We start from the raw sequence: 21,756 nt of genomic DNA on the forward strand, positions 1-21,756 counted from the left end.
TTGGTTCCATTCCATTTATTGGTTCTCTAAAAGAAAACATTTTTGTGTATTTCCCATAGGGTCCTATGTTAAACTAAGTCCCCCGCTGGCAGCCATCTTGGATGATGGATCGGCTACAAGTAACAACACTTGGTCAGCACCTCATAAGGAACATTCATGCCATGTTTGGTTTCATTCCATTTAGTGGTTCTCTAAAAAGAAGACATTTGTATGTATTTCCCATAGGGTCCTATGTTAAACTAAGTTCCCCGCTGGCGGCCATCTTGGATGATGGATCGGCTACAAAGTAACAACACATGGTCAGCACTTCATAAGGAACATTCATGCCATGTTTGGTTTCATTCCGTTCAGTGGTTCTCTAAAAGAAGCCATGTGTATGCATTTCCCGTAGGGTCCTATGTTAACCTAAGTTCCCCGCTGGCGGCCATCTTGGATGATGGATCGGCTACAAAGTAACAACACATGGTCAGCACTTCATGAGGAACATTCATGCCATGTTTGGTTTCATTCCGTTCAGTGGTTCTCTAAAAGAAGCCATTTGTATGCATTTCCCATAGGGTCCTATGTTAAACTAAGTCCCCCCGCTGGCGGCCATCTTGGATGATGGATCGGCTACAAAGTAACAACACTTGGTCATCACCTCATAAGGAACATGCATGTCATGTTTGGTTTCATTCCATTCAGTGGTTCTCTAGAAGAAGTTCAAAATGTAAAAAGTTAACGACGACGACGGACGACGGACGCCAAGTGATGAGAAAAGCTCACTTGGCCCTTCGGGCCAGGTGAGCTAAAAAGGAACCAAGCTTATATATATATATATATATATATAATTAATTACCTGAATGTGTGATCTTGGGTTGAGGATATATGTAATTCCATCTATATCATTTAAATCTATAAATTGTGTGTTCTCAGTTATCAAAAAATCAAAATAAACTTTTCTAATATTACTGTTAATATAACAATATAAAAAGAAATGAATTTTATCTTCAATTTTTTGGCAGTTTTTGCATAATCTTTCTTCTAATAAAGAATTGAATTTGAATTGAATTGAATTGATAAGAAATGAGAAATGCCCAATAGTGACTTGCTCCCAAGATATACAACTCTCATACAATTGTGCAAAGAGATGAAAGTTTTGAAGAGACTGAAAACAGAAAACATCCGACTTTTTTAGTGTGGATAGAAATTGACCACAGCTTTATGATATTGGTAATAATTACAATCGTCTTTCATGCAAGATCCCTTTGAACAGTGATTAACTTAGTGTATGTCCAACTTACCACATAAACTTTGGATGTAAATTCAACATTACTTATGAGCTATAATTTAGTATATGAGGAATGATTTTTAAAGTTTAAAAGATTTCTGTTTACACATGTGTAGAAATGTCATCAATGTCTATGCATTGCGAAAAAACAACAATAAAACAATGAATTAAAACATATGACATGTTGAGAATGAAAAGTAATATTAGATAATTGATTGCAGACATTTTTGACCTACCAAAGTGGACAACAGAATGAGGATTTATATTAGGAAAGTATATTTCAAATGACAAACCTTGGCACCCAACCTCCAGTAAAGCTACCATCTTTCTCAGTGTAGATTCGTCCACGTTCAGCTCCAGTGAAATTATTGAGTTTACTTGATGATGTTAGTTGAGAGTCTGTTACTATAAACTTGTTAGACAATCCCATAGGAATTTCACACACTGACAAAAAAGTTTCAAGAAAACAAAATGAGCCCAATCTATAATGATAAACTAATTAAGTCTTAGGGAATATATTTTTCTTGTTTTTCATGCTATCTTTGAACACTGGCAGATTATTTGTTATTTATCAATTAAATTAAGAAAAGTCTTCATATGACTGGCATTACTTCAAATTTGTAAAATATTCATAACATTAAAAATTTACCAAAATGAAAAAATTCTTCAATGAATCAGGCATTTCAAAATTTCTTCTTAATTTGTTTTAAAGCATTCAATATCGAATTATTATCCCAGCAAATAATAAAATCGCAGAAATTACTTAATTTCATCATTATAAATAATTCATAAAATTTCTTATGAGATGCCAAAAAGAAATAAACTTAACTTCAATATCATTGTTCAAAAACAATTTGAATTAATAACTAATGATTGGTGAAAGTAAATGAAAGTGCTGACTTTTTTTTTTAAATGCATTAAATCATTATTACCATTCAGGAGACAAATTTTTTAGCACAATAAAACCTCACACTAATTGGTAAACATGATGTTATCTTACTGAATGAGATTTTTTAATACATCTTTTTCATCAGTTATGTCAGTTTACTCTATCATAACAAAAAAAACATATTAAAGCTTGTAAAACATTTTTTGAAAAAAAATCCATAACATCATGTTTTTAAATCAGTGGAGCTAGTCATCAACTTGACTTATTTTAAAATAAAATGCTCTGCTGGGCGCAGCTTGATACAAACACAGAGGTTGAAACCTGAACAGTTGTTAGCAAGTATATAAACTGCACTTAAGCTTGATACATCTCTGAATTTTAATTGTAATTATATATTTGACACATCATAGGTTTCTGAAAGAGAATGAATGTGGTCTAAGAGCTAAAAAAAATAATTTTGGACTTTTACCTGTTGTGGTCCAATATCCAAAATCTTAATACACAATTAGATTCAGCATATCCAAGTACACCAAGAATTTATTTATTTATTAATGGACAGTATTAGCTAACTTTTAAAAATGCTCCATAAAAGAATTTAGTTTAAGCTGTAATCAGGTAATTGGTAGGAAACCTTTTATTAAATTAATTAATAATTTTTTGGTGTTTGAATATTGCTACAAGTGGGGTAAAGAAGGATATGTATGGTAGCTGAGGTTTATTTGTCATCAGGTTATGATTGAAATTTTTAAACATATTGTAACTTTTGGGTAATGGGAAAAGGGAGTAAATTTATTTTTCTTGATGCTGTTAAACTGTTAGCAATTAGAAATTAAATATTGATAATTTAGCAATTTTAGGAATGGATGATGTAGTAAAAGTCGCGGAATTGCGCACAAAACCCATTCTTTTTGCCAGGTTCACACACGTGCACGTGACACAACTCTGCAATTTTATTTTTAAAATTTCTTGTCTCAATCGCTTTTCCTTTTCTTTAACTACACGATAAAGCATGATATAACGTTTGCTGGAGTTTCAGTAACAAAGGAAATAATTTCTGGTACCATTATTTGTTAAATATTCACATCCAAAATAAGAAAACTGCATCTGCATATTATCTTGAGAATTTTTTTATGGCTGTAATAAGGTCAAAAGAAGAACCAGCATATGAATTTCAGCAAATTTTTCCTTTTTTGGAGTATGGGAGATAACTCTCGTAACTAACGATGCACGTTTTTCTTCCTAAATTCCGCTAGAGGCGTGCAATTATGTATACTTCACCTTAAAAGGATAATAGAATCATATCATAATGAACTGAAGATTTTTTAAATTATTTTGCAAAAGAGGATTTTAATATTGGATAAAATTGTGACATGAAATTTGGCATGAATTGGTAATTGTGGTTTATGGGATTGTAATGTTAAGTGGTTGGGACGTTATTTTAATTAGATTTGTGAATTTGTGGTTAGAATTGTTCTGAAAAATGATATCAAAAGGTGATATTAATGTTGAGTGTTTTAAGAGTGGATTAATTTTTATCATTAAATTGTGGTTTGAGTTATTTCCCTTTGAACAGAAATGTAAATATGGAGGAAATTGTTTTTTAAGCATATTTGGGAAATGTTTAAAATATTATTGAAGTGGATTGATATATTTGATTGAGAATGTTGATAATAAAAATTCTAAATACACGAAAAGATTAAGATAATTTAAACCCCATTGAAATTGGTCAGAAATAAGCAATTCAAACAAAGTCTAAAAAATTGCTCGTTTTCTACCCCTTTTTGGCCCCTTATTCCTAAGAGGATACAAATATACCTCAAATTCAATCCAACCTTTCTTTTGTGGTATGGAACCTTGGGGTACAACTTCATATAAATCCATACACTTATACTCAAATTATTGTCCGGAAACCAGAATTTTTTTGGTTTTGCTTTTGGCCCCTTTTTGGCCCAAAATTCTTACAGTTAGGATTGTAACCCCAAAAAACAATCCAAACCATCCTATGTGGAACGGAATCTTGAGACACAATTTAATAGAGATCCCTACACTTATACTCAAGTTGTTGTCTGGAAACCAAATGTCTTCAGAAGACTATGTCTATGACGACATCACCATACCATTATACCGCCGCAAATTTATGCGGAGGAATAAAAACGAAATCCCATCTTACCTTTGCATATGCACTGAAGATCACAAAAGTAATAAATGGTGAGTCCAGGCACATGTCTCATATCTTAACTCCTGTCTCATCCACCTAATTGATAATTGTTCTATTGAAAATTAACCAATGACCAAGAATGGCATTACTTGTATCAATATAAGTTATGCTGGTTAACTCATATAATTCTTAGTGGAAAAAAATTTAAAAAATAAATAAATGGAGAATTGTGTCCATGGCATATAATGTTATAAAGGGGCATAACCCGAGAACGGTAAAAGTGACACCACCCAAATTGGACTTTGATCTGTGTTTTGTGGTAATTAGCATTGTGTATAAGTTTCATAACATTTGGATGAGGCAAAACTAAAGTTAGAGAACGGAAAAAATTCAGCAATTTGTCCATATACCGGTATAAAAGTGCATAACTCCAGAATGGTAGAAGTGACGCCACCAAAATTCTAACTTGATCTGTGTTTTGTGGTAATAAGCGTTGTGTAAAAGTTTCATAACATTTGATTGATGAAAACTAAAGTTAGAGAACAGAAACCAATTTTTGATGTACGTACGGACAGACAAGGGTAACACTTAATGCAACCTCCGTCAAAGGCCGGGGCATAAAAAGAGAAATAATACCAGTGAAGTGAAATATTGTGTCCCAAAATACATAATGCATATTAAATCACTTACATGGTGCAGGTGTTGGTGTGAACTGCAATTGTCCAGAAGGTACAGCTGTGCTTCCTGTACCAGTATATTGTCCTAAAGTTGGTGTACCTTGTTGGTCACTGCCTGGTTGAGCTGTTGGAATTATCTGTAAACCAGTTCCAGGTTTTGGTGTAGGTATACCTTGTGGTGGAGCCTTTGGTCTAGGTGTGTCAGGAGTACAGCCAATCACATTCCATCTGAGTGCAGGTGTTCCTGTGTAGGATTCTGTGGGATACAGTCGGATGAACTGAGCTGTAATGTTACGGTTGAAAAGATGTCTGACTGGGGTGACATTGTCCTTGTTGCCATTGTATGTTTTAGCAGTGTTGTCCCCTGTTTTGTCACTGTATGGGATGAAGTTGATGCCATCTATACTGGTGTAGATCTGGTATGTTTTGACCCAGTTCTGAGATTTGCCATCACCTTGGGTAACTACACCAGACAAAAGTTTTGGTCTGAGGAAGTCAATCTGTATCCATGGTTTAGTATCTGTTTTGCTGTAAAAAATACAAAATTTAGCCATTGTTTAATGAACCGGTATCATGTTAATACAAAATAAAAATTAAATTCAAAATAAAATAAATTTTACATATTAGTATTTACAAAAAGGTAGCGATGACGAACTTTTAAGAAACAAATATTATAGCAATTGACAGAATTAAGCATACCAAAGTATCTATGACCTGTTTAAGAACATATGATATGCCAAAAGGCCATATTCCATTTATTGGGGTTAAAAAATTATTGTTTAATTTATAATTCAAAATGTACAAGGAACTTTCTGTAAAATTAACCTCCTAAAGTTATTAATACTTTAACTTTAAATGAACAAACCAGATTTACAAACGATTTTAAGGCAAGAAACTTTGGACTACCTTACAAAGTCATGTATAATCCACATACCCTTAAACACGACAGGACTTCAGGCAATTTTTTTTTTTCGCCACTTGTTTTCCCCTAAAGAAAAGAGTGACTTGGGAATAGAAATATGGGCACTCTTGGTCTTCATCGGAACAACAGTAAAACCCTTGCCAAAGTGGGGCATCCTTTTGGCTGTGAAGGATGTACATGTATGCCACCATGTCAGGTCAGAATCGGGACACTAAATCTGATGCCTCATGTAGAGAGATTGTCACGTTCTCTGCACGCTAAGAACCCTTGTAACAATTCTTTGGGGGTCCGTAGGTAGTCTGTTATAAGGCAAATGTCTGTCCCTATCCAATTTACCCTTATTTTCCAGTGACAGTCTTAATTTCCAAGACCTTCATCCCGGATGGCCTTCATTACAGGACCTACCTTTTGTATTTATTGTTACTTTGTTCTCTTCCTGAAAAAAGCATGAAATATTTGCCACTGGAAGTTAAGCAACCAACAATCAATCAATCAATCATCACTTGTCGAAACGGCTTGTGAAACATTTCTGCATCAAAAAAAGTAAAAGAACGTTGATAAATGCTTATAGAACACTGTTAAAATAAAACCGTAAATCTCCAAAAAAACAAATGCAAAGTAAGGATGTCATTTATAAAATAACAAGTCTGTGTTAATAGCAATCAAATAAGGCGAGAGGGCATGGAGATCCTGTATTTGATAAATATTTTAAAAGTTTGAGACTTTGAAAGTAAAACAGTACTGCTATTTAGTTAAATACTGTTTAAAGTTTACAGCACTTTAATGTTTGAAGGACCTTCAGCTAAACCAATACATGGCAGCAGTCTAAAACACCAAATCGAAAAGAATAACCTACTATGTTTTTTAGTTTATGCATTGTTATGTAATGTTATGAGAAGAAAGAAGAAATTTGTAATGAAAATAATATTTGATATTGATAAGTAAATATTGGAATTTTAAAAATTAAAATTGCATATTAATGGAGAAGTTAAATGATTAAAATGACAAGAGTGCCTTCTACCTTATGGTGGAAAATAAACAAACATTACAAAATCGATTTTTTCTTTCATTTCTTGGTTTCAGTACTGTATAATTCGTGCCTCTGAATGACAATTTGAAGTTTGGAATAAAAAACTAATTGCTACAGCCATAGACAATTTAAACAGATATTCATTGATTTTCCCAACTAAGTCAGTAAATTTTGAGGGAGAAAATTGAATGTGGAACTGAAACCGTTATATCATTGTTTTTAGGGGACAGCTGAAGCCCGCCTCCTGGTGCGGAATTTTCTCGCTGTGTTGAAGACCCATTGGTGGCCTTTGGCTGTTTTCTGCTCTTTGGTCAGGTTGTTGTCTCTTTGACACATTCCCCATTTCCATTCTCAATTTTATTCTACCTTGGCATCCATGAGCCACTTGCATATATTCTACTGGCTTGTGGTGAGGATGTGTTCTGTGATGATGATGCTGTCATTTGTTTATTATCAACAATAAGAGAACTCTGCACTCCCATCGTCAGCAAACAAACTGAAATTCAAAATTTTATACATATTTCTATCAAATTCATTTCTAGGTCTTCAGGGATTTAAAGACAATGCAGAATATGCCCTCCCTCCCTCCACAAGTTCAGCAATTTTTTAAGGTGTTTCACTCATACTCCTGCAACCATAAAGATGAAGAGTAGTAAACTAATCACTGGATGTTGACAATGACATTGATTCTTTATCTATGAAGAATCTGTGACACAAGTGGAAGATATCACATTTTCTATTTGGACTAAGGTATGAACTACATTTTTCAATAAAATACTCATCCCTATCACAATATCTATCAAGTGAATGAAAAGTTTTTTTCTGTACAGTGCGTCAAACAAACTTATTTCATGTGCTGCAGTTGTAACCGACTATTATGCACTTTGTTTCATGAATATAGAAAGAATTGCATTAATGTAAATAGCTTCACTTTTACTCATTTATATTTATCCCCTCTTCTTGACCTTCAATAAATGTCAATTCTTTTTGAGATTTCAAATTTGAAATCAAAAAAATAATGACATATAGTATGACTACTTCTGTTTTTCAAAACAAGTAACTAAATTTAACAAGATATTTACAAATGTTAGCAGCTTAACATTTCATTGTCTTCTCCTTGTACTTTATCATTGAAAATGATATTTTATGGAAAAATATCTCAAAGGATCACAGTATTATTCCTTTACATAATTGTTATTTGCAACTCAGTCTCATTTATTGGGGAGCCACATGCATATGACTACATTCAGTGGTCATTAATTTACCTCAGTTTCAATCAGGCATGTTTTATTAGACTTATCAATAAGTATGTAAATTTTGGCAATTATGTGTAATGTCTAAATCCAAAAGCTTTTTTTAACTACATGCTGATTACAATATGAATACATCTATTTTTATTGGTTTCTAATCCAATATTACATATATTACATGAATGCTACATACATGATAAAACTTCAGTGTTCAGGAAAGAAATGACCAACCAAATTCAGTCTTTTATGAAAAGTACGTAAAAATAAATAAAGAATGTGTCCATAGGACACAGATTATGCCCCCACTTGCATATAACATTATAAAGGGGCATAACTCGAGAAAGGTAAAAGTAACACCACCCAAATTCAAACTTGATCTGAGTTTTGTGGTAATAAGCATTGTGTATAAGTTTCATAACATTTGGTTGAGGCAAAATAATGTTAGAGAACGGAAACTAATTTTGGGAAGTACAGATGTACGGATGTACGGACTGACTGACGTATAGATGGACAAGGGTGACACTGTTGAGGGGGGCATGAAAAAATATTAAGTCTCAATTATAAAGAACATTTGTTTTATTTGTTGATAACGACATGGCTATGTCTAATAATGGAAGTATTATAATAACAGGAACTCCAACAAATCGCCTTCAAACGTGTTTATAGTGCGATACCGCAAAATCGTTAAGTATCTGTTAACTCAACTGGTCATATCGAAGCATGGGTTCAATCAAATTTTTCGGAACCTCGTCATTGATCAAAATTATGGAATATACTGAAATAACCTGATGTGTACTAAATTGTCATGGAAATGACAATTAACCACCATATCACTAAATGCAAATATGTCAGAATAGAAAGGTTTAGCTGCATTTAAAAAGATAAAAATAAAGACAAAAAAACCCGGAACTGTCTCACAAAAAAATCTGAGGAGGAAAATACTTGCAAGTCATGAACTTAAAATCAATTTTTATCGTAAAGATTTTTTACAGGTCTGCCAGCTATATATACATGCAAATATACATGCGTGGCTTGAAAATCATATATGCTGTATAAAAAGAAAAAATAAGTTGTCATATGCAATTATTATTGTGGTGTACTGCTAATTTTGACAGATATTTTTTTAAAGTGTTTACTGGATGTCAAGTGCAAAAACATTTCATGCATTGATTTTCAACATAAGGTCAAAAACTTTGTTTGTCTTGCTTGGCTCGGTGCTATTTCTATAATTTTGGCAAATTACATCACCCTTTTCCTCAAACCCTGGATCTGCCCCTGGTTAACATGTTACAATCAAAAGAACCAAAAAATATTATAGTGCTGTGGTCCAATCATCATGACCATTCTTTAAATTAATTTAGATATATTTAATACTTAATTTTAAAGTTAAAACAAGTTAAATCATTCATAGTTTGAAGTTGCTCTAATCTTGTGTCATGATTTTGATATCATTTGCAGTATGTTAACTTATTTGCCACTTTAGATATATTTTTCTACAATAATTAAATAATTAGTATAAATTTCACAATTATGATTATATTTATCATTCAAGTTTATTCAATTAAACCTGTATATAAAAGGCGTTTAATGCTATCCATGTTATGTCTAAAACCCCAAAATGTTATGTAAAGTTAAGGTGAAGAGTAGGTATTATTTAGTAAATATAAAAATGAGAAGATGTGGTATGATTGCCAATGAGACAATTCTCCAACAGAGACTTGTAAAACACGTTTACATTTTTCTACAATGTGAAAATAGAGAAATACATTAATGTTTTATGTAACACTCAATAAAAGTTGACAACATTTAAATTAAAATTTGAGTCATCCTTTGCCATCCTCCATCCTAAAGATGCATCTCATATTTTTCCACAAATAGTTTTCTTCAGGTACTTTAATTTTTATTGTTGGAGATTTACTGATTTAAAAGTTCCAATGATTGAAACATTTTAAATAAGAATAAAAATAATCTGATCTTTCCTTCTAATTGCAATTAATTTTCATGTGTTATTCTGTTAAATATTGCCCAATTTTTAAGACCTTTTCGGCGTTCACCTTCGTTTATTGAAAGGAAACAGGTGTGGTCATTCTTGTAGCAATCTACAAATAACCAGGAGAGTTTGTGTATATATTTACATCGGTTAGAGAAGACTTTCAATATCAAATCACATAAGAGTAGCTTCAGTTAAAGGAACAAGCAAAGGTGGCATCACAGAGGAGTTATCACATACTTGACAAACGGAACCTTTTAATTTCTAAAGTAATCAGTGGGGATGCGAGAGTTTTGATTCGTTGATCTTGTATTGATGATCATTTAGTCTGTTTAGTTTCTCTCTATCTTCTTTAGTTTTTGCTCAAAACACAAAAGAGGGTAAAAAAAAATCCTCATTTAAGGGCAATCACTCTTATAAAGAGTGACAGTCTACTGCCTATATCAGCAAAATTTGACTTGTTTATGGATCTTGCCTTGCTGGCCATCGTTTCACAAAGAATCGTACGATTTACGTTTACGATTAAACTTACGTTAAGCGTAAGATTTTACCTACGAGTGTTTCACAAAGGTGATTGTAAACGTAACGTAAACTTACGATTACAATGAAAAATGGGTGCTTTCTTTGACAGCCGCGTTCATGTCTAAAAAAAGAATCGTTCTTTCAAAACCAGGAAGAAAATTCATATCATCGTAGTTTGAAATGGTTTGTTTGTATATATGGTAAATAGGTTTTGTGAGGTAAACATGGTAAGTATCCCGTCTAGTTTAAAGATATTTTTTTGCTTTGGTTTTATTAGAAAAAATTGGCTGGTGGTGGTTTTTTTTCACTGAAGCCGAGCGTCTGTTTTTGCTGTTGTTGAAGAATGATGAAGTCATAAAAAAAACCAGACAAATTCATTAGGACTTCGACATTTCTTGAATCCAAATCAATATGAATTTCTAAATGGTTAACACGAAAATATACGTATCTTCAAATGTTAATAATAAATGAACTGGTATAAAATTCGTTAAGCCTTGTGATTCTGATGCATGTCTAGGCTTTTTTAAAAGAGGAACCTACTGACAAGACAACATTAAGACTTGTACATGTAAAAAGTATCTGCATATTTTCATTTCTTCTATTATAATGCTATGCATTTGCTACTGTGTCATCCAAAAATATGGTCATCAGAAGAAAAAAAAAATTAAAGCGTTTGGTAAAGCATTTTTTTTTTTAATTTTTATTATTTCTTATATTGTTCTATAAAAGAAACATTGTTCCTAAGTAATTCTGTAAAAAAAATATACATTAAAAAGTAAACGTTTTTTGAAACAGTAACAACACATTATTTACTAAAAGGATCTATTATATGTTCCTCTCTTGAACTCTGAGTAAACACAAGATATAGGTTAGGCCTTATTGAAACCTCCAATGACTATGGAGTCGATAAACTTTTATAACGGATAGTTAATTCAGCTTGCACATTTCAATTACTCATTTATTGTCACATATCTTACATATACATAATGTGTGATAGTAACCCCAAAATTTTGATTTATTAACCTAAAAAGTAAAAATTTGGAGGACATTAGAGGTATAAATGAACCAATAGGGATCTTATATATAAAAACAAAGAGGAACATTAGTGGTTTTTATCATCTTAGAAACTTCTCTGCTTTGGATTATTTTAAAACAGAAGCAGTTGAGATGGTGAAAAATTTTTACAATATAAAATTCAATCTTCCATGCAAAAATTTAATGCGCTTGAAAAATCAGATGAAAATCAAAATCAAGCAGAATTAGACACTTATGAAGCTCTTGAAATGCAAGGTATACTAGGAGATGAGGATATTAAATCTTCAGATGAGTCTGATTTGTTTGACTCTATAACTGTTAAGAGAGGGCTTACATAGGCTATGCCTGTTGCCCAATCCAATTCAATTTATTTGAATAAAATACTGTTTAAACTAAATAACTGTTAAGCTTTTAGGTCCTAAGGGTTATGTTAATGTGTGATCAGTCGGGGGCGGATCCAGCCATTTATAAAAAGTGTGTGGGGGGTCCTAACCCAGGCTAAAGGGGGGTTCCAACTATATGTCCTCATTCAAATGCATTGATCGTCAGAAAAAAGGGGGGTTTCAACCCCCAGAACCCTCCCCTGGATCCAGCACTGTCAGTGAACTTGATTTTTTTAGTTACATATACAGAACACAAATTTGTTAAATGGTGGTAAAAACATATTTTCATTTGTAATGCCCTTCTTTACTTAAAATATATTTTGAACCCCCTTGAAATATGTAAACTACTTATTTATGTGTCAAAAAAATGATCCACCCAATTTAAATTTATAAAAAAAAATTGAACCCCCCTTTTCCACTTACACAAAAAACTTGATCCCCCTTACATTTTGACCAGCCCCCCTCCCAGGTAAAAAAATGATAAGTCCCTAAATGTCTACGTATTTTTTATTGTTTTTTTTTGTATCTGGGGGTTGTAGTTTTCCAAGAATTTTTATTCATTCGAGTTATGTTAATTGTTATTTTTAATTTGTGTATCTATAAAGGGCGAATCTTAACTCCCGCTGATGCACACCTGTTTGCCTTTATTACTTTACGATTGTGCTATGGCCGTAATGCAATGTAACTATAAAAAGAGATATCAAGAATATAAAAGGGTCGTCGCGGGGTTTCCTTCTCATCTGTTTTATTTTTTTTTATTTTTTCTATATTCTTTTTAAATTTTGCACATTATTCTTAATTCTGTACATTATTCTCTGTCCTTATTATTTTGGCCTATTTTTCTCGATTCTTTACTTTCTTAATCCATTTTCTGTAATGTTAGCCCCTTATATTCTCTAGTCTATAAACTCCATTCAGACCCTCTATAACTTTTTTTTTAATTACAGAACCAGTCAGCAGTTTGTTGCTAATCATTAATATGAAATAAATAAATCGATGCATTAACAAGAAATGGTGCATGAATATGTGTCCATAGAACACCAATCATTCGCACTATACATATCCATGTTAAATTTGCATATTTTGTTAAACAGTTCTCTGCATCATGAGTTTCATTTTGATGTGATCTCAAAGTAACTTAAACCCAAAATTTAACCTCACACACGCTTTAACTGATATTTTATTGTAAAAAAAAAACTGTCAATTGAAATCTTGGTCAATCCATAAGGACAAGTGGCGATAAGGGTCTTTTTTAGACCCGTCGCAATTTTCATTTAATTTTTCATGTTGTAACCGTCGCGAAATCGTGACACTCTTGTATTTATTTCATATAAAATTGAGAATGGAAACGGTATTCTGTTTGTAGCAAGATGTATAATGGGGGTGGGGGTGATAAAGGTGAATAGGACATGTACTTTTTAAGTATTACACACACTTAAGTGCATACTTTTTGGAAATTGTTTTTATATTCTAATTATTTTTTCGAATCAAACTCGAAGGAAAATGTCAAAGATACACAAAATCTCGTAGTATTCAAGAGAATTGTGTAACGTAATAGGGGCCTAGATGGACGAGTTGTTTAAGTAGTTCAACTACAATGTTCACTCTGAGTCTAAACGTTAAACATCAAATAAATCAATCTCAATATAACGTAACGAACATCAAGAATCTCTTATGGAATACGATATATATTCTTTGGTTTATGGAGAAATAGTTCATCATTATATTTGTTTCATAATCTCATACATCTACGCCATATCTAAATTCTTTAAATGATATTTACACATTTTGTGTCGTGCTATAGGTGGAGTCCATAAAATGATTTTTTTTCCTGCATGAGGAGTATACTTTTACATTTCTGTCGTAACAGTCGTATATGAACTAATATACGTTTTGTCTTTCAACCCCCAATGAATCGACTGCCGGTGTAGATAAAGATTGTACTGCCTGATCCTCTCACGTCAGGAAGTAATCCCTCGCTGAAGTGGTCGTCAGTTCGGATGTGCTGGATGTATACATACGCAGTCATGTCCGCTTAATATGGAAAACGATGCCCCGTCACACAGTGCATACGAATTTCACACTCTCTGAACAGTTAAGATTCTGTGTTATTATATAATTATGGGTCTGTCGGTGGCAGAATGCAAGGCAAAATATTTGCCCTATCCAATATGTCATCTTTTAAAGAAATGCATTTATACTTGCCAACATACCTTGCAAAATTGACATTTTTCCCGTATGCATGAAATTTTGCCATTGTACAATTTCCTGCCAAGTAATATAACAAAATATGTTGATGCAATTTACGGGATTATTTGTTAATATCTTTGTTTGTAATTTGTTGACGTTCCCATCAATGTGTTTTTTATACATAGAAGTACAATGATCGACGATGTTAGGGACTGTCTTAAAATTGTAATGAAATTGTCGAAAATATTTTTGACAAAGACAAATAAAATTGAGAATGGAAATGGGGAATATGTCAAAGAGACAACAACCCGACCAAAGAGCAGACAACAGCCGAAGGCTACCAATGGGTCTTCAACGCAGCGAGAAAATCCCGCACCCGGAGGTGGTCCTCAGCTGGCCCCTAAATAAAATTGTGTGCTAGTTCAGTGAAAATGGACGCCACACTAAACTCCAAAACATATAAATGAACTAAAATTAAAAACCTACAAGACTAACAAAGGCCAGAGGCTCCTGACTTGGGACAGGCGCAAAAATGCGGCGGGGTTAAACATGTTTTGTGAGATCTCAACCCTCCCCGTATACCTCTAGTCAATGTAGAAAAAAGAAACACATAGCAATACGCACAGTAAAACTCAGTTTAAAAGAAGTCCGAGTCCGATGTCAGAATAGGTAACAAAAGAAACTAAGCAAAATGACAATGATACATAAATAAACAAAGGACTACTAGCAGTTATATAACCATATTTTTATGTATAGGAACAGTGAAAAGGATAAATCGAGAGGAACATCATGTTGAATAACCGAAACATACAGCAATAGCGAAATGAATATTAGTTCGAGCTGTTATATAACAACTATATAATTACAAAGAGAGGGAAATTAGGGGCTGCCATGGTAAATTATCAAGTTGCTTCATTTTGATTGGGGGCTGGTCATTTGTAACTGAAGAGTGAATAATAATAATAATAGTTAGTATTGAGAACTTGATGAGGAGGGGTGAATTTTTATGTCTTTGAAAGTGGGGACTTGAATTTATTTTCTTTCATCAAGGTGGGAACTTGAAAAAATAGAGAAATTCCAATGTTTCCTTCCATCCACTTGAATGCTTGAAAATAAGAATCTCGTTAATAAAAAAAAACAGATTTAGCATTTAAAAAAATAGGATTTTCATGCCTACAACATTCTTAATTTGAAAATAAAATTTTATAGGTATAAACAAAAACAATCACATTATGGCAAAGTGAATGATCATACTTTTCAATTAAAACTAGAATTATAGAAATGTGTTTAATCAGAAAGAACCTAACAGGTATTGAGTACGGGGTTGCAGCATACATTTTGTACCTTTTAAAAAACGCGAACCTGATAGAGCGCATGGCAACTGGTGTATTTACATTGAAACTATGGATTCATACCATTACATTCATGTATTCAATTATTGTTTTCTTAATTTCTAAACTGTTATTTGTTTTAAATAATCGTAACGTATTTACAAAAAAATCTATTCAATAAAGGGCACCGTCAACCGCGGAAATAGTGTATAACCACAGGACTATGTACAATAGATAGGGAATGATGCAATTTTAGCTTAGCATAAATATTTATTGTTAACTTCATAAACTCCGTGTAAAACGTGAGTGATAGTATGACATAGATTTGAGACTAGTAAATAAGCGTTTCTAATTTTCTTGTGTGAGAATATTTTGTACAAATTGTAGTACAGAGTTATGTGCATGCACGACGTATCCCTTCATGAGTTATTAAAACTGAAAGCACATACATGAATCCCTGGCTATATAGTGCTCAATCACTTATAAGTTTTTATGGTCAACTATTTGGACTTTTGGAAGCAAGGACAAGCTAGCTAGGTGCTCGATCGTTTAATTTAAATGAAAATAAACTCAAATGTAGAAATGGTTTTACGATTATTTCAGGAATTAAACAAATTCAGTTATTTATGTTTGGGAAAAATAATATGAATACATGTATTCTGATTAACTAATGGAACTTAACTTTCATGGTGTTGATTTTAACCAAATGCCAACAGGTTAAATCGCTACGATTTGACTTACGACTGCCTGTTAACACTCGTAAGTTTACGATCAAACTTACGATTTTTTATGAAACGGTCAAAAACTTACAATTTGACCTACGACCGACTTAAGATCTAAGATTGTCGTACGATTTTTTGTGAAACGATGGCCAGATCATTTTTGTGATTTAAAGTGTCTATTTATCTATTATAATTTTTATCATGTAAGGCAAAACCCCAAAAAATGGTAAAAACCCACATTAAAGGGCAATAATTCCGAGGAGACGTCGGACGATTTCCTCTATATTGTCTTACTTGTAGATCTTGTCTTGCTGATCATTTTTCCTTATTTAAGTTTCTATCTATCTATTAAAATTTTTAAAATATAAGGCAAATGCAAAACATAGGTAAAAATCATCATCAAAGGGCAATAACTCTAATCAGGAGTCAGCTGACGATTTCGACCATGCAGACTTATTTGTAGAACTTGTCTTGCTGATCATTTTTGCTATTCAATGTTTCTCTATATCTATTATATTTTTCAAGAAAATAGGCAATAAACAGCTGCGCCATGAGCGCATGATACGCCCGTCGCATTTTCAAAGAATAAAGTTCAATAACTTCTCAATGTCATATCAAAAACTAAAGGGAGGTTATCTCAATAGATATAAACCAGTCACCAAAGTTTCATAAAAAGAGCTCAAAGCAATTTAAAGATATTGTCCGAAAACTGGAAAATCACACCTTTTTTATGAATAAAATCCCATAACTTGGAAACGTAAAATCTAAATTTATTAAAATCAAAAGAGAGCTTACATCAATAGATATAAACAATTCACCAAAGTTTCATGAAAACTGCTGAAAGCATTTTTGAGTTATTGTCCGAAAACTGGAAAATCCCCCTTTTATAATGAATAAAACCCCATAACTCAGAAACATAAAATCTAAATTTATTAAAATCAAAAGAGAGCTTACATCAATAGATATAAACAATTCACCACAGTTTCATGAAAACTGCTCAAAGCATTTTTGAGTTATTGTCCGAAAACTGGAAAATCCCCCTTTTTTTAATGAATAAAACCCCATTACTCAGAAACGTAAAATCTAAAATTGATAAAAATCGAAAGAGAGCTGACGTCAATAGATATAAACAATTCACCAAAGTTTCATGAAAACTTCTGAAAGCATTTTTGAGTTATTGTCCGAAAACTGGAAAATCCCCCTTTTTTTAATGAATAAAACCCCATAACTCGGAAATGTAAGATCTAAAATTTATAAAAATTGAAAGGGAGCTCATGTCAATAGATATAAACAATTCACCAAATTTTTTTGCAAATTGGTGAAAGTTTTATTGAGTTATTGTCCCAAAACTGGAAAATCCCCCTTTTTAATGAATAAAACCACATAACTCGAAAACGTAAAATCTAAAATTTATAAAAAACGAAAGGGAGCTCATGTCAATAGATATAAACAATTCACCAAAGTTTCATGAAAATTGGTTAAAGCATTTTTGTGTTATTGTACGACATGTTGACAACGGATGGACGGTCGGACGGAAGAACAGACGGACGGACAACGGTATACCATAATACGTCCTGTAAACGGACGTATAAAAATGAAAAAAAATAGTAAAAGTTGTCATTTAAGGGCAATAACTCCTATAAGAAGTCGTCTGACAATTTTGACTTATATGGACAATTGGTAGAGCTCTAAATTCTGAACATTTCTGCTAAGTTTGGTTTCAGAGGAGAAGATTTTTGTAAAAGTTAACGGACGACGATGGACGACAGACGCCAAGTGATGAGAAAAGCTCACTTGGCCCAATGGACCAGGTGAGCTAAAAAGTATTACGATGACGACGACAGACGCCAAGTGATGAGAAAAGCTCACTTGGCCCATTTGGCCAGGTGAGCTAAAAAGTATTATTTTCAATAACATACAGGAACAGGAATATTTTTTTTAACTCAATGCCATATCTATTTTTTCTTTAATTGTCTATGGAAACCAACAATTTAATTAAAAAGACACATGCACTTCACTAAAGATGAATGATATCATAAAAGATATCATAAATAAAAACGCTTTTATATTAGTTTATAAGACTTAATAAATATAACATATCATGACATGTATGTATATGTATCTTGTTTCAATTACCAATTAAAGAATAGAAAAAGGCACAAAATTATAAACAGTTCTTATAGAGAAAATGGCATACAAATGAAAGAATCTGAACACAGAAATGAAGGACCCCTCCCCCTCCCCCTTCTCCCACTACCCGTGATCATATTCACAAACCTAAACAACTCCAAAAAAATTTCCATAGTGCCTCCAAGTAATATTGGTTCTGGATCCGCCCCTGATAACATGATATATTAATGGATATTTTACCTTTTGGTGGAGCAATATATTGGTCTGGATTTGGATGAGCTGTTGGTTTGATCTGTGCTGGCACTGAAGGCGATACAGTGGTAACACCTGGTGGTAAAGTTGGTTCTGGAGTTGTAATGACTACTGATGGATTACAACCTAAAAGATTAAATCTTAAAGCTGGAGCTCCAGTGTATTCTCCAGGATAGATCTTGACATATTGAGCCACAATATTACGATTGAAGAGGTATGTTTCTGGCTGTGTATTGTTCTTGTTTCCTTGGAAGATATTTGGTGTAGTGCTATTCTCCTTGTTGCTGTATGGTTTGAATGTCTTTCCATCTGTACTGGTGAAGACTGTGAATGTCTTTACCCATTGTGGAAGCTGTCCATGGCCCTGAATCATCACACCTGTAACTGTCTTGGGTTCCAAGAAGTTCACTTCAATGTATGGGTTCTTGTCTTGAGGTCTTAATAAAGTAAAGAGTAGTGTTTTTTTTAAATAATGTAAGGCATATATAGTAAACAGATGAAAATCTTTTAAATAAATTCAATAAAAGCTTTTCATTTTCAAACAACTAAACTGATCAATCTGAACATTATTTTCTAACATACTGATAACTTTGTACACATTGTACATGTATCTGACGTTATAAACATCAAGCACATGTATAAAAATGCTAATTATAACAGGATGCACATTGCAATAATGAAAACTTACATTTAAATACAGGAATTAATATTCTATTTCAGTATCCTATTACATGTTCAGACATCATATTACTGTGAATTTGCAATTTGTTTCATCAAATCAAAGTGTCCAACTGGTCAGAATGTTAACCAACTGAGGAACCAAGTGCAAAGTGATAAAATAAATAAAGTTTACTACAAGTCATTAAGATGTTCATTCGATCCACTTCATGGCTACTATGAACTGGTGCTTAAAATGTCTAAGGAAATTTGATTTATCAAATTATAGTTTATACACGACACAATGTATCTTCTATCTAAGAGTTAAGTAGTCAGTCAATCTATTTTTAGGTACATTTATTTTTAGATTCTACATGTATTAGCGATTACTCCTAGAGGGGGTATGTGTTTTGATGACCTCATAATAAAAGTAACAAGCTGACCTAACATACGTTTTTTAATCAGCTATTATTTCACTGAAATCGAACTATCTACACATATTATTAATCTACAACATTTCATATGGATTTCTTTAACCTTTCAATGTTAATGGACATTTATTCTTTGATTGTGAAGACTGTGTTTATAAATTTGTTCAGCTCTTTATTATCAATGTGACAATTGTGCATCCTAAACGAACTCCGTATGAACCGGAAATAGGAGAATTGGGCTTTCACAAGACTCCGCTCTAAGTCTGAGCCAAGTAGAAATAACATTCGTTTCCCATTAACGCCCTTAGATCCTCGTAGGATGGCACTAGTTCGTATTGTTAGAATTCCAGGGCCGATATCTTTGAGATCGGCCATGACAGCATGTACAATAGACAAGACACGCCCACTGATTTGAATACGAGTGCGCAATCCCAAGATGCATCAACATATCCATACAAATATAAACAATGAGGATTGGACTGCTGTTCTCGTTGACTTGGTGTTAAAGCTATCGTCGAATATCTACAACCTTCAACAGAACGTGATTTCTTTGAACAATAAGTTACTGACAATCTTAATATTTTTTATAATAGTAACAACTTTTTAATCGTAGCAATAATCTTTCCTACTTCTACGACACCGTTGGTAAGTGTACGCAAGTCCTTCCAAACACAATCAACACTAGTCCAGTTGTCCCGACGATTCCTAATTCAACAGCACCCTGGGCAACTATTAAGTTCATCCACAATTACACAATTGGAGTTTACCATACTACTGCAGCAGGGAGTGAAGAACAAGCAAGGAGATTCGAGGACAAAAACAGGATATACATATATACGTCTGCACTACTTAAGGATATGCAACTGAATATCTTCTATTGGTGGAAACTTTGCCTTTACAATTAAAGGAATCATACTCCCCCAATTCAATAATACATCAGATAGATTAATTACTGTCAACATCTCTACAGGACATTTATGTATTTTAATATATTTTTTTACTCCTCTGGGATCTCCCCGGAGTCTCGTAGGCCTGCTGGGATCTCCCCAGGTCATTTTTTCTCTTTATTCTACATTGATCTACATTTTCCGGGATGTAATAATTTTTCCTACTTCTAAGACACCGTTGGTAAGTGTCCGCAAGTCCTTCCAAACACAATCAACACTAGTCTAGTTGTCCCGACGATTCCTAATTCAACAGCACCTTGGGCAACTCTTAAGTTCATCCACAATTACACAATTGGAGTTTACCATACTACTGCAGCAGGGAGTGAAGAACAAGCAAGGAGATTCGAGGACAAAAACAGGATATACATATATACGTCTGCACTACTTAAGGATATGCAACTGAATATCTTCTATTGGTGGAAACTTTGCCTTTACAATTAAAGGAATCATACTCCCCCAATTCAATAATACATCAGATAGATTAATTACTGTCAACATCTCTACAGGACATTTATGTATTTTAATATATTTTTTTTACTCCTCTGGGATCTCCCCGGAGTCTCGTAGGCCTGCTGGGATCTCCCCAGGTCATTTTTTCTCTTTATTCTATATTGCTCTACATCTTCCGGGATCTCCCCTGGTGAACATTTCATACAGTTTAAGTAATAATTATTTTTACTCTGCTGTGATCTCCCCGGAGACTAGTAGGCCTGCTGGGATCTCCCCAGGTCGTTTTATTCTCTTTATTCTATATTGCTCTACACCTGCCAGGATCTCCCCAAGTGAACATTTCATACAGTATAAGTAATTATTATGTATTTAAAGGTATTTTATTTTACTCTGCTGGGATCTCCCCAGTGTCTTGTACGCCTGCTGGGGTCTCCCCAGGTCGTTTATTCTCTTTATTCTATATTGCTCTATACCTGCTGGTATCTCCCCAGGTGAACATTGCATAAGTATAAGTATAATT

General features: G+C 33.1%; 1 protein-coding gene across 1 annotated transcript in view; it reads right to left on the minus strand.

The window, feature by feature from the left end:
- LOC127728961 (mucin-5AC-like) overlaps positions 1 to 21,756 on the minus strand; it is a 243,755-nt gene that overhangs the window by 128,752 nt on the left and 93,247 nt on the right. Inside the window, exons 30-33 of the mRNA XM_052236541.1 lie at positions 18,740 to 19,188; positions 7,313 to 7,442; positions 5,008 to 5,522; positions 1,564 to 1,714 (exon numbers count right to left, since the gene is read on the minus strand). Coding sequence (XP_052092501.1) covers positions 1,564 to 1,714; positions 5,008 to 5,522; positions 7,313 to 7,442; positions 18,740 to 19,188 — 1,245 coding nt within the window. The remainder of the gene's footprint in view (positions 1 to 1,563; positions 1,715 to 5,007; positions 5,523 to 7,312; positions 7,443 to 18,739; positions 19,189 to 21,756) is intronic.

Source organism: Mytilus californianus, unplaced genomic scaffold, assembly GCF_021869535.1.
Source record: "Mytilus californianus isolate M0D057914Y unplaced genomic scaffold, xbMytCali1.0.p SCAF_2, whole genome shotgun sequence".
In the NCBI taxonomy this organism is placed as follows: Eukaryota; Metazoa; Mollusca; class Bivalvia; order Mytilida; family Mytilidae; genus Mytilus; species Mytilus californianus.